The sequence below is a fragment of the Hemitrygon akajei genome, chromosome 3 (assembly GCF_048418815.1).
Source record: "Hemitrygon akajei chromosome 3, sHemAka1.3, whole genome shotgun sequence".
NCBI classification, from domain to species: Eukaryota; Metazoa; Chordata; class Chondrichthyes; order Myliobatiformes; family Dasyatidae; genus Hemitrygon; species Hemitrygon akajei.
In genome coordinates, this window is record NC_133126.1 from 150,670,245 (window position 1) to 150,682,946 (window position 12,702).

The following is a 12,702-nucleotide window of genomic DNA, read 5'->3' on the forward strand; positions in this document are numbered from 1 at the left end:
TCCATTTATAGAAGATAGGAGTGTCGCCAGGTGATCCTCTTTAAAGGAAGAGGCATGGAGTGGGCACTTTGTTGAAAAAGAAATCAACCTAATATTGATATCATATCCCCAACTTTTATACACACTCAATAACTTTGTTTACAGCATTTTTTTTTGCCTAACAACTGAAATTAGATCCAAGAGCCTAGACTTGTTATCATTGCTACTTGTAATAATTTTATCTTGTTACAGTTTGCCATTGAAGTATAATGCAGACAATATGAAGAGTTTAGTCTTGCAGTGAAGGCTGACGTGCTTACTGAAGGGCACAACGGGTACAAGAACAAAGAGGTCGAAGGCTATATCCAGATAGCTCACCTAAAATGACAGGGCAGGCTGAAAAAGTGATTTAAAACATTTTTGAGGTTCTTGACTTAATAAAATGAAAAAACATGAATATCAAAATCATTGTGAACCTTTATAAATTACTACTTTGGCCACAGGTAGAGTGTCTTTGACCAGTACTGGACACTGCGCTTACATAAACTGTAAAGGAACAGATAGAATTTGGAAGTGATTTACTGAAAAAGAACACACAACATAGAATACTGCAGCACCCTATAGGCCCTTTGGGCCACAATGCTGTGCCAATTTGTCAGCCTATTTGAAGATCAATCGAACTCTTCCCACCTACATAGCCCGGCAGTTTTCGATAGTCCATGTGCCTATCTAAGACAGATCATAGAACAAGATTCCAGAGATGAACCTTGTGCTCTGTAAATATACATGGAGTCTATAATCGAGCTGCAGCTGCTCTCCTTGGAATTGACAGGGTTGGGAGGGAATTTGATGGAGGCGTTTAAAATCATGAGAAGTATAGGTAAATTCGAACGGAAGTGATGGCTCTCACTGGGAGAAAATAAACTTGATGAGTAATAGAAAGAAATGTGACTTGGTTAAATAATGAAATGGCAGAGCAGGCTTGATGGGCCAAATGGCCTAATTCTGCTCCTATGTTTCATGGTCTTAAGCAGTAGGTGGCTTGGTTCTGGGTGTGCTGCCCGAATATTAGTGGAGACAGATTCAACCACAGCTTTCAAAATGAAGCTGGATAAATACCTCAATGGAAAGAATTTGCAGGGCTACAGCGAGAGGGCAGGGAAGCAGGGCTAGATGGAATGTCTTACATAGACCTAGTATATACTCAATGGGCCATAAGGCCTCTTCTGTGCTGTAATCATTCTGTAATTCTGGTGATCACTTTATAAATCCACTTGGCTTGTTAGTGTTCAAACGGTATCAAAAGAAGCACGTATATAATTAGAAAAACTATTTAACAAAAGCTTGATCTTACCCTCACATCCTGAAGCTGAACATGAACGTCTTGATGGGCCTTCCTCAACTTTTTGTTCTCGTCGAGTAGATTGTAGATATTCTCTGTGAACAAAAGTACTGTAAGTTCCAGTTTACTAATCCAACCAAGTAAACATAACAAAGCTGAATGTAGCTTTCAATTTTTCTGGAAATTTGTTTATTTCAAACCTTGCTCTCCGAACTAAGTAACAAAGAGCATAATGAGTTGAACAATACCTGATCCTGCTTTTATTTAATCAAAAGGGCTTTAGCAAGACGCCTTGGCAAGTACCTGTGGGATTATTCAAGTCATCCATTTGGTGAATTTTAACTGAATATTTCAATGAAACGACAATTTGAAAAATATTCAAGTCAAATGTCTTGAATTATTGAGCATAATTCCAAAGATTGTGAGCACTTTGTGACCTGCAGCCACAAAGTACACTGCAGATGCTGTGGTCAAATCAACACATACAAACAAGCTGGAGGAACTCAGCAGGTCAGGCAGCATCCGTGGAAACGAGCAGTCAACGTTTCGGGCCGAGACCCTTCGTCAGGATTGAAGAGGGAGGGGGGCAGGGGCCCTATAAAGAAGGAGGGGGGAGGGTGGGAAGGAGAAGGCTGGTAGGTGCCAGGTGAAAAACCAATCAGAGGAAAGATCAAGGGGTGGGGGAGGGGAAGCAGGGAGGGGATAGGCAGGAGAGGTGAAGAAGGAATGTAAGGGGAAAGCACTACGGGTAGTAGAAGAAGGCAGAATCGTGAGAGAGGTGATAGGCAGCTGGAAGAGGAGACACAGTGAAAGTGGAATGGGGGAAGGGAGAGGGAGGGAATCACCGGAAGTTGGAGAATTCGATGAACATGTTCGTGTTGTGACCTGCAGCCATTGGGCTCCTGGACCACTGCAACACTGAACAGGTTCCATGGCTGTGGACTCACTTTTGGAACTGTGGTTCATGTCCTATATGTCATTTGTTCACTCGTTTATGATTTGTTCTTATTTTTGGCATACTGGGTGTTTGTTGTGTGGGCTTTTCCGTGGTTTCTGCAGTGTTTCTTTGTTTTCTGGCTGCCTGCAAGAAAACAAATCTCAAGGTTGAGGACAGTATACATATTTCGATAATAAATGTACTTTGAACTTTGAATGAGCAATTTACCCTACCCAGACAGTATACATCAAAATGCTCTTCCTCAATGGGTACTTCATCAAAAAAACACAGGAAGCCTAAACTACAATATAACCTTGTCAATTACATTAATAATTTTTAATTATTAAAGAATATATATATTATATACATATGAATTTAGGCAGTGTCCAGAGAGAAGAGGTTGATATTTAAGATACCATTGACTGAGTAGGTGGTAGGTGGTCAGTGTTGGCCAAAGCTACAGTACAGCTGCAATTAGGCAGAGAGGCCAAAGTTCAAAGCAAATTTATTATAGAAGTACATATATGTAACCATATACTAACCTGAGATTTATTTTCTTGTGGGCATTCACAGTAACTATATAGAAACACAATATAGTCCGTGAAAAACCACTGAGACAAACAACCAATGTGCAAAAGACAACAAACTGTGCAAATATAAAACGAGAGAACAAAAAATGAAATAATAATAATAAATAAGCAATAGGTATCCAGAACCTGTGTTGTAAAATCCCTGAAATTGAGTCCAATGATTGCAGAATCATTTCAGTTTTGGGATGAGTGAAGTTATCCCCTCTGCTTCAACAGTCTTATGGTCGAGTGGAAATAAATGTTTCTGAATCTTGAGATGCATGGCCTGAGGCTCCTCCACCTCCTTCCTGATGGCAGAAATGAGAAGAAAGTATGGCCTGGATGGTGGGAGTCCTTGATGATGGATGCTACTTTCCTGTAACACTGATCCTTGCATATCGGCTCAGTGGTGGGGAGGCCTTTACCCGTGATGGACTTGGTTGTATCCACTATTTTTTGCAGCTTTTCCATTCAAGGGCATTGGTGTTTCAATCCCAGGCTGTGATGCAACCTATCAGTATGCTCTCCACCATGTATCTACAGAAGTTTGTCAAAGTTTTAAATGACATGCCGAATCTTCGCAGACTTCTAAGAAAGTGGAAGTACTGCTGTGTATTCTTTGTAATTGCATTAATGTGCTGAACCGAGGACAGAGCCTAAAGTTGCTAATCGTCTCCCAGTCTGATCCCCTAATTAGTGCTGGCTCCTGAACCTCCCATTTTGTTTTGCTGACATTGAGTGAGAAGTTGTTGTTTTAGCACCATTCAGTCAGACTTTCAGTCTTCCTCCTCTATGCTGATTCATTACCATCTTTAATTTGGCCGACAACTGTGATGTCATCACCAAGCTTAAATTTGACACTGGAGCTGTACTTCGCCTCATAGTCGTAAGTCAAGTCAAGTCACTTTTTATTGTCATTTCAACCATAACTGCAGGTACAGTACACAGTAAAAACGAGACAATGTTTTTCAGGACCATGGTGCTACATGAAACAGTACAAAAACTACACTGAACTATGTAAAAACAACACAGACAAAAAAAACTACACTGGACTACAGACCTACTCAGGACTGCATAAAGTGCACAAAACAGTGCAGGCATTACAATAAATAATAAACAAGACAATAGCGCAGTAAGTTGATGTCAGTCCAGGCTCTGGGTATTGAGAAGTCTGATGGCTTGGGGGAAGAAACTGTTACATAGTCTGGTCGTGAGAGCCCGAATGCTTCGGAGCCTTTTCCCAGACGGCAGGAGGGAGAAGAGTTTGTATGAGGGGTGCGTGGGGTCCTTCATAATGCTGTTACCTTTGCGGATGCAGTGTGTGGTATAAATGTCTGTAATGGCGGGAAGCAAGACCCCAATGATCTTCTCAGCTGACCTCACTATCCGCTGTAGGGTCTTGCATTCCGAGATGGTGCAATTTCCGAACCAGGCAGTGATGCAGCTGCTCAGGATGTTCTCAATAGAATGTGAATGTGGAATGTGTAGAATGCAGAGTGTGCTGAGGATGGGGGCAGGAGATGGACTTTTCTCAGCCTTCACAGAAAGTAGAGACGCTGCTGGGCTTTCTTTGCTATGGAGCTGGTGTTGAGGGACCAGGTGAGATTCTCCGCCAGGTGAACACCAAGAAATTTGGTGTTCTTTACGATCTCTACCGAGGAGCCGTCGATGTTTAGCGGGGAGTGGTCGCTCCATGCCCTCCTGAAGTCAACAACCATCTCTTTTGTTTTGTTCACATTCAGGGACAGGTTGCTGGCTCTGCACCAGTCTGTTAGCCACCATACCTCCTCTCTGTAAGCTGACTCATCGTTCTTGCTGATGAGACCCACCACGGTCATGTCATCGGCGAACTTGATGATGTGGTTCGAGCTGTGTGTTGCAGACCAGTCGTGGGTCAGCAGAGTGAACAGCAGTGGACTGAGCACGCAACCCTGGGGAGCCCCCGTGCTCAGTGTGATGGTGTTGGAGATGCTGCTTCCGATCCGGACTGACTGAGGTCTCCCAGTCAGGAAGTCTAGGATCCAGTTGCAGAGGGAGGTGTTCAGGCCCAGTAGGCTCAGCTTTCTAATCAGTTTCTGAGGGGTGATTGTAACATAAAGAAAGAGAAGGGGACAAAGGACATCATTGTGGCACACCTGGGCTGATGGTGATTGTGGAGAGGATGTTGTTGCCAATCCAAACAGACTAGGATCTACAAGTGAGGAAATCGAGAATCCACACAAAATGCTGGAGGAACTCAGTGAGCCAGGCAGCACCTACGGAAAAAAGTACAGTCGACGTTTCCGGTCCAAACCCTTCTGCAGCTTTTGAAGCCAAGGACTAATTGAGTAGTTTTGAGGGGGATGGTAGTGTTGAATGAAGAGCTGCAATCAATGAAGAGCATCCTGATGAATGCATCTTCACTCTCCAGTTGCTCCAGGATTGAGTGAAGAGCCAATGAAATGGCATCTGCTGTTGACCTGTTGCGACGATAGACAAATAGGAGTGGATCCAACTATGCCACGTGTAAGGCAGATGGGTCAAACAAGAGCTCAAGGCCTTGATCCAGCCCCATACCACAAGTACCCAATGTTTTTATTAAATTGAAGCTCAGCTGAGGATGCTTTAAGTTACACTAGTTTCTGAACTTTTAGCATGATGTTAAACTGTTTACAATATGGTTAATAAATATTGATTATTGGTCCAATTTCTATTGTTAGGCAAACATAACGCAATGGACTCGCTATCATTAAGTGTGCAAAGTACAAGGCATATGCAGTCAGAGGCCACTTCATTGTTAGTATCACCCGTACATAATAAGGAGGCCAGTGAATGTACATTCGCGGTCTTCTGCTGCTGTAGGCCATTGACTTTAAATTTCCACAAGTGCTCTTCTGTATGCAACTTTTGTAATGAGTGGCTGAGTTACTGTCACCTTCCCGTTGCCTTGAACCTGTCTGGCCGTTCTCCTCTGACCTCCCACATTTACAAGGCATATGCAGATTTTTTTTTTGGTTTTTTTTTGCACCATTCTCTGTAAGCTCTAGAGACGGTTGTGCATGAAAATAACAGGAGATCAGCTGTTTCTGAGATCCTCAAACCACTCCATCTGCACCAACAATCATTCCACAGTCAAAGTCACTGATAACGCATTTCCTCCCCATTCTGTTGTTTAGTCTGAAAAGCAAATGAACCTTTTGACTATGTCTGCATGCTTTTATGCATTGAGTTGCTACCACATGATTGGCTGATTGGATATTTGCATTAATGAGCAGGTGTACAGGTATACCTGAAAACATGGCCACTGAGTGTAGGTAATAAGTATCGGTTATTTGCTCCAGTTCCTGTTGTTAGGCAAATAAGCTGCACTGGACACACTATCATTAAGTGTGCAAAGTGTTAGTGACTTCTAAAAATCAGGCACAAATTGAGTAACAGAGTGGAGCAATAGAGGATCAGGTTAAGCAACATCTGTGTGGGGAATGGAATTATCTCTTTCTGGTTTGAAACACTATTTTAGAATTCTGATGCAAGGTTGTGACCCAAATCGGTGGCTGCTCCTTTTCCCATGAAGGCTGCTCAATCTATTGAGTGGCTCCAGTAGTTAATTTTTGCTTCATACTCCAATAAATAGTTTGTTGTATCTCCATGCACGAATGTTTTTTTTCTAATCCAATTTCTAGACACATTATTGTTTCAAAATTAAGACTTAGATATGAATAATCACCGATGAAGGCAGGAAATAGGTGAGTGAACAACTGGAATGAAGGAAAAATAAGCAAATAACTCAAACTGAAGAAGCTTAGATTACAAACATTGGGATTCAAATTAACCTATCATGGGCTCAGCCTAAGAATTTCAGTCACCCTTGGAAGGCCAAGATTTCATTGCTCTGGATGATTGCAAGAAAAAGCATTTCAGAATGTATATTGTATATATTTCTCTGACATTAAATGTACCTTTGAAACTTTGAATCCTTTGAATGGTACTACTAGTGTAACATTTGACTTTGTTGGAGCTGGGTACCCCCATGTCATAATAGGAGTGAACTTTGATGGCATCTATAATAAATTAAAAATCTTTCTATCACATGACTTCCCATGTGATGCAGGCAAAGTTTACTCCACTAAATCCCCATTATTACCTTTCAGTTTAGCAATTTCCTGTTCCTTTGATTGCTGCAGATTCAAATATCGTCGATTGTGCTCATTCATTGCTTGACCATGGTCCTCTCCAAGCCTTATATGTTCCCCATGTAGTTCAGCAAACTGTTTCCTCAGATCTTCATGCTGACTCTGTACATGCAAATTAAGCAAATTGTTGAGAAAGACAAACACAGAAGCTCAGCAGATCTGGTAAAATTCTGCGAATGTCTAGCTGGAAAATGGCAGTGACTCATTTGAGCCTAGAGCACTCTGGAAAATAAGACCATCTAAAAGGCCTATAAATGAGACAGACCCCTCAGCTTTCCTTATACAAAGAATCTTCCCTTACGTTAAAATCCTCACTTCACTAGGCCTTTGGGGCCTGCAAGTACTGGAATCCAGTGTATGATATGCAAAGTGGGATTAAGGGATCTGAAGGCCTTATGCCTTCCTAATTACTGCCAATAAGACTGGATTTCAGAAATTTATTTTAAATATTAGCTCCAACATTATTATTATCAGTGTAAAAAGCATGCATTCTCTACCTCTACATTAAAATAATTTACAGGCCGGCTGGGAAACTTTTGATGACCTGCGTTCAAACCACTTAGCTTTACCTCAGAATCTTCAATTTTTATATTTGTCAAGTCTGTCACCTGACAGATTCAGACTTTCATTGTCGATTACAACAAGGAAATTCAACTGCAATTGTACCTCTTTCTCGATAGAGCTTGGAAAGGTTCATTCCCTTAAAACTCAGTTAAATGCAACATTTAAAAAAAAAATTGGATAGGTATATAGACAGGAAAGGAATGGAGGGTTATGGGCTGGGGTGTAGGTCGGTGGGACTAGGTGAGAGTAAGCGTCTGGCACGGACTAGAAGGGCCGAGATGGACTGTTTCCATGCTGTAATTGGTATATGGTTATTTTATTTTGTTGTGTACAGTTCAATAATAGTTCTACCATCTAGACTATGGCAGCACTTTCCTCTATCAGACTTCCACATCGCAGGATGCTTGCAAAACTATTATAAACTTCTGTACTTCCGAAATCATGGATATAAATTCTTATCCAGGAATTTGCGGTCTACAGAAATATTTCTAACTACATCCATGCAACTACAGTAACAGCTTTACTATCCAGCATCTATTGGAAATGGGTGCATGCCAGTTATTCAAGAGCAAAATATCTTGTCATGTACTCTATAATACTAAAGGTCGTATAATAAGGAGAATGACGTACAGTTTTCTTCAGCGCTCTCTAGATTTGTAACCCTTTATTGCAGTGCAGCAGCTGTGAGGTGCAATACAAAAAAACCAGCAATTTAAATTTAAATTTTCACTTATCATTATCTTATCACGATTGTAGAATATAAAATCTTATCGGCACATTTTCTTCTCCTCTAAATTGTCAAGTCTTTGGGCACCATGCCAAAATTTGAAGCATGACAATCTATCATCCAAAAATTTGTAGGGTTCTGTAAGTTCCATCTTCTTGTAAAACTCCTTCATCCTTTCAATCATTATGGGTCCCGAAATCAGCTTCCAAGCATTTCAAAGCACACCACCTGCACAAAACCTTGTCTAACTGGGCTAGTTTCCATTTTGAAGAGCAGGTTTTGATAGCCTGGCTCTAGTGAAGCTACAAAACTCAGCAACTGAGCCATTGTCATTTTCATCCTTGCCCTATCATTTTATTATCTCCAACAACTACTTGTGTTTCTGTCAGCATCCTCTTGTGTATCCATGTTGTCAAATGGGTGGTTCATGCTGCACAGAAGTGGTAATTTTCCTTGTATAGTGAAGAATACCTTGATGAAGAACGACTAATGGGGGAAAATGCATTTACAGTGGTATACTGGCTAGCTGGATGATGGATGGTAAAGCTTTTACTGTAGTTTTATTTCACTCAGATTATATATTGTGCAGAGATATTTTAGAAATATGGACACAGAAATTCTTTGGTACCTAAGAAGACACATAGATTCAGCAATGCCTCATATGACAGTATCCTTTAAAGGCCCTGCTGAAAATGGAAGATCCACTCATTTTGCCTAGTGATTTTCATATTTTGACCGAAGTATGAAAGCAGGTATTTTTTAACTTTTGGATTAAAACATACTGTGTAGAATAGGACTATTAATGAAAACTGAGGGGTTAAATAAATACCATACACAAATTATTCATATACCTCCCATCTGTCTATTAGTCTGACTGATGGCTGTCAAAGCTTTTAGCTGGGGTCATTTATTTCGAGATCCAGCTATATATTTGGTCTACGCTTAGTGCATCAGGAATTCTGTCTAGGATGAGCAGGGATTATTTCAGATGCCTCTGTCACTGTGAGCCAGGCCAAAATTTTGAGTTTGTTATTTCATCAGTACCCAATTGTAGCTAAGGTATCTGCCAATTTCCATTGGCAAAACTGTGAGAGCTAATAATCAGGATACCACTGAATGGTTTGCTAGAAGTTTCTTACTGGACACATGGTACATTTTGAGACTACAAGTGCAGAGCCCCAATTGCCTTTCCTTCAGTTCTGCATTTTGGCTACAACCTCAGACACTCCCTCTCTGTACTCCTTAGTAAAACGCAGTTTATAGCCATGCTAAAAATACAGCTTCCTCATCCACTGCATCACTTTCTTTGACAAATTAACACTCCCTCTTTGCAGTCAATTAGGAGAGTTCTAGAAAGTTCAAGGAAACACGAAGGAGTCTACCAAGCAGGAACAGTGGTAAGTGAAAAATACACAAAAACACCGCCAGTGCGGGAACCTGAAATAAAAACAGAAAATGCTGGGAAACTCCACAGATCTAACAACACCTGCGGAAAGAGGAACGGTAAATGTTTCAGGTCTGGGACCCTTCAACAGAAAGATTGGAAAAATTAGCACAACATCAGCTAATGCTAAGTTTGATCATTGGATCCATTAAACTAATTTGACATGCTGAGAATAACTGGAAAATCATCACTGGATCTTTAGATGGTACCTGATTCGGTTTTACAGGGTTTGTTAATAATTACAAAAGTGCACAAGAAGAGACACTTTTCGTTTAGAATGCACAAAAATATTTTATTACATGTCCCAACTCATCAATAAATGAAATGAAGTCCTGACAAAGGGTCTCAGCCCAAAACGTTGACTGCTCAGGTACTTCTCCCTATAGATGCTGCCTGGCCTGCTGTGTTCCACCAGCACTTTGTGTGTGTTTCATCAATGAAATTCCCAGTTTTAATTCATTTCCTCCATCTGTAACGTTCATAATTTCATTGATCCATAACTATATTAAACTGGTATTTTAAGATCAAATGTGGTGAACAAAATTGACATATCACTTGGCAATGTTTATGTCATATGACTGTACGTCAGCTATTTTTAATCACTTATCCTGTTACTCCATGGTGGTACAGATCAAATGTATTTCTTGAATGGAAAGCATTCTCAGTATGAGATGAGCTGCATATGTTTAAACAAAATTCAATGGGGATTGCTGACATTCATCGTGGCTCAATTGCAGCAGCCTTGCCTATATACGAGGTCAAAGATTCACGTCCCAAGACAGAAATGCATACAAATTGATCGTTCCAACTGGAGGCTGCTTTTCACTTAGAAAATATGATAGTAGCCAATGATCTTAATGGAACTGATATCATCTTTGATTTATTTTCTCCCCCATGTTAAGTTTAAGGTTGTTACTTTCATCTTTAATTCTGCAGGGGGCTTCATCATACCCTACCCATGATAGTTATGCTCCTCAGCTAGTATCCCTAGGCTGGGATTAATTATTTTCTATTCATTGTGTAGTAATATCATTCATAAGATCAGTATATACTTCCCATAACACAAACTGATGGCGGAACTCAGCAGGCCAGGCAGCATCCATGGAAAAGAGTATAGTCAACGTTTCGGGCTGAGACCGTTCAGCAGAATTTCCGGCATCTGCAGATTTTCTCTTGCTTGTGATCGGATATACTTCCCATCTCTATTTGTCCTTGAGAAGCAGCAGTGAGCCAGTTTATTGAGCCAAGGCAGTTCTTAGCTTCCTAACCCTTGACTTCACAGAGTACTCTTTCAGATTAATAGAGATTCTATTCATTATTGATTACTGAGAGCACGAATCTGGAATATTCCAATTTGTAATGTTGAATAATAAGTTCAAGTCCACAAAGAGCCTATAAACATAAAAGGTCCTCTTAAATGCTCTGTACAGGAAGTGCAACAGAGTATTCTCAGTAGCAATTTACTGCAGATCAGAAATTATGCTATAACTTATTGGGACTTCAGTGGCAAAAGGAAAGCAGAGAGATTGTTGCAACCTCTGCAAAGGCTTATTTTCCTGCATGGCCAATTGATATAAAAAGGCATATACACCTACCTTCAGCATTTTGTGCTGTATGCTGAGTGCACTGTACCGATTATTGGAATCCTGCTGCAAAACAGACACTGGTAAGAAGCAGCTTGGATTGTCATGAAGATTTCAGTACACATTCTTAATTTCATTACAACAAGAAACACACACAGACAAAGAGAGGGACAAAATCAAAGCAAAGCAACAGGAAAAGGTTACTTATTTATTAACAGGTTGTCCGATTCAGATATTAATGGTTGCCAGGGCAGCCTGTGGCCTTGAACAATGACAAGAATGATGGGAATTTTTCTACTGCCGATCATTGGGATGCAGGGAAGATAATCTGACAGGAAACTGAATCCTAGCAGTGACACATAAAGACCAGCTGTAACTAGATTAAAAAGGCGAGTTGAAAATTAAATACAGATTAGCACAAGAAACAAAGGTTCTAGGAATTTACAAAGGTTACCCCAAGACATGCCTGTTATTTCAATAAATGCCATAGTTCTGGATCAAATCCCCACACAAAGATTATCCACTCACTGTTGAACAGCAGCCCTGACTGGCTAGCCACTGTATGTCATAGAAAACACACTCAGTGGCCACTTTATTAGGTACCTCCAGTACATATTAAAGTGGACACAGAGTATATGTTGGGGTCTTCTGCTGCTGTAGCCCATCCACTTCAAGGTTTGACATGTTGACATGCTGTGCATTCAGAGATGCTCTACGGCACACTGCTGTTGTAACACATGGTGACTTGAGTTACTCTCACCTTCCTGTCAGCTATAACCAGCCTGGCCATTCTCATCTGACCTCTCTCATTAACAAGGCATTTTCACTCACAGAACTGCTGCTCACTGGATTTTTTTTTGTTTTTCACACCATTCTCTATAAACTTTAGAGACTGTTGTGCGCGAAAATTACAGGAACTCAGTGGTTGCTGATATACTCAAACCAACTCATCCGGCACCAACGGTCAAAGTCACTGAAATCACATTTCTTCCCCATTTTGATGTTTGGTTTGAACAACATCTGAACCTCTTAATCATGTTTGCAAGCTTTAGGCACTGATTTGCTGCCACGTGATTGGCTGATTATGTATTTGCATTAACGAGGTGTACCTAATAAAGGTGCCATTGAGTATAGGTCAAAGATGTGAAAGGCCTGTGAAAGTTGGACTGCATTGTGGAATTGATGACCTTAAGATGAGTTCCCAGTTTAAACTACGTTAGTTACCGATGAAGGCACAACAGAACTTACTTTACAGAATGTACCTCGAAAAAGCAAGGACTTAAGATGAAATTTGATTCAAATGTTTAAAAGAACAGAGTTTTTTTTTAATCTTAGAAATAGAATGAAGGCCTTCAGCTCATTGAGTCTGCTCAGCCTCTCATGCA

At 40.6% G+C, this 12,702-nt stretch overlaps 1 protein-coding gene across 3 annotated transcripts in view; it reads right to left on the reverse strand.

Annotated features, from left to right (window-relative positions):
• golim4a (golgi integral membrane protein 4a) overlaps positions 1–12,702 on the reverse strand; it is a 100,729-nt gene that overhangs the window by 53,510 nt on the left and 34,517 nt on the right. For 2 of the 3 annotated variants that reach the window (XM_073041038.1, XM_073041040.1), the window contains exons 4-6: positions 11,330–11,383; positions 6,951–7,101; positions 1,334–1,416 (exon numbers count right to left, since the gene is read on the reverse strand). In XM_073041038.1, the coding sequence (XP_072897139.1) occupies positions 1,334–1,416; positions 6,951–7,101; positions 11,330–11,383 (288 nt within the window). The remainder of the gene's footprint in view (positions 1–1,333; positions 1,417–6,950; positions 7,102–11,329; positions 11,384–12,702) is intronic. The other variant, XM_073041039.1, reaches the window with a different exon arrangement.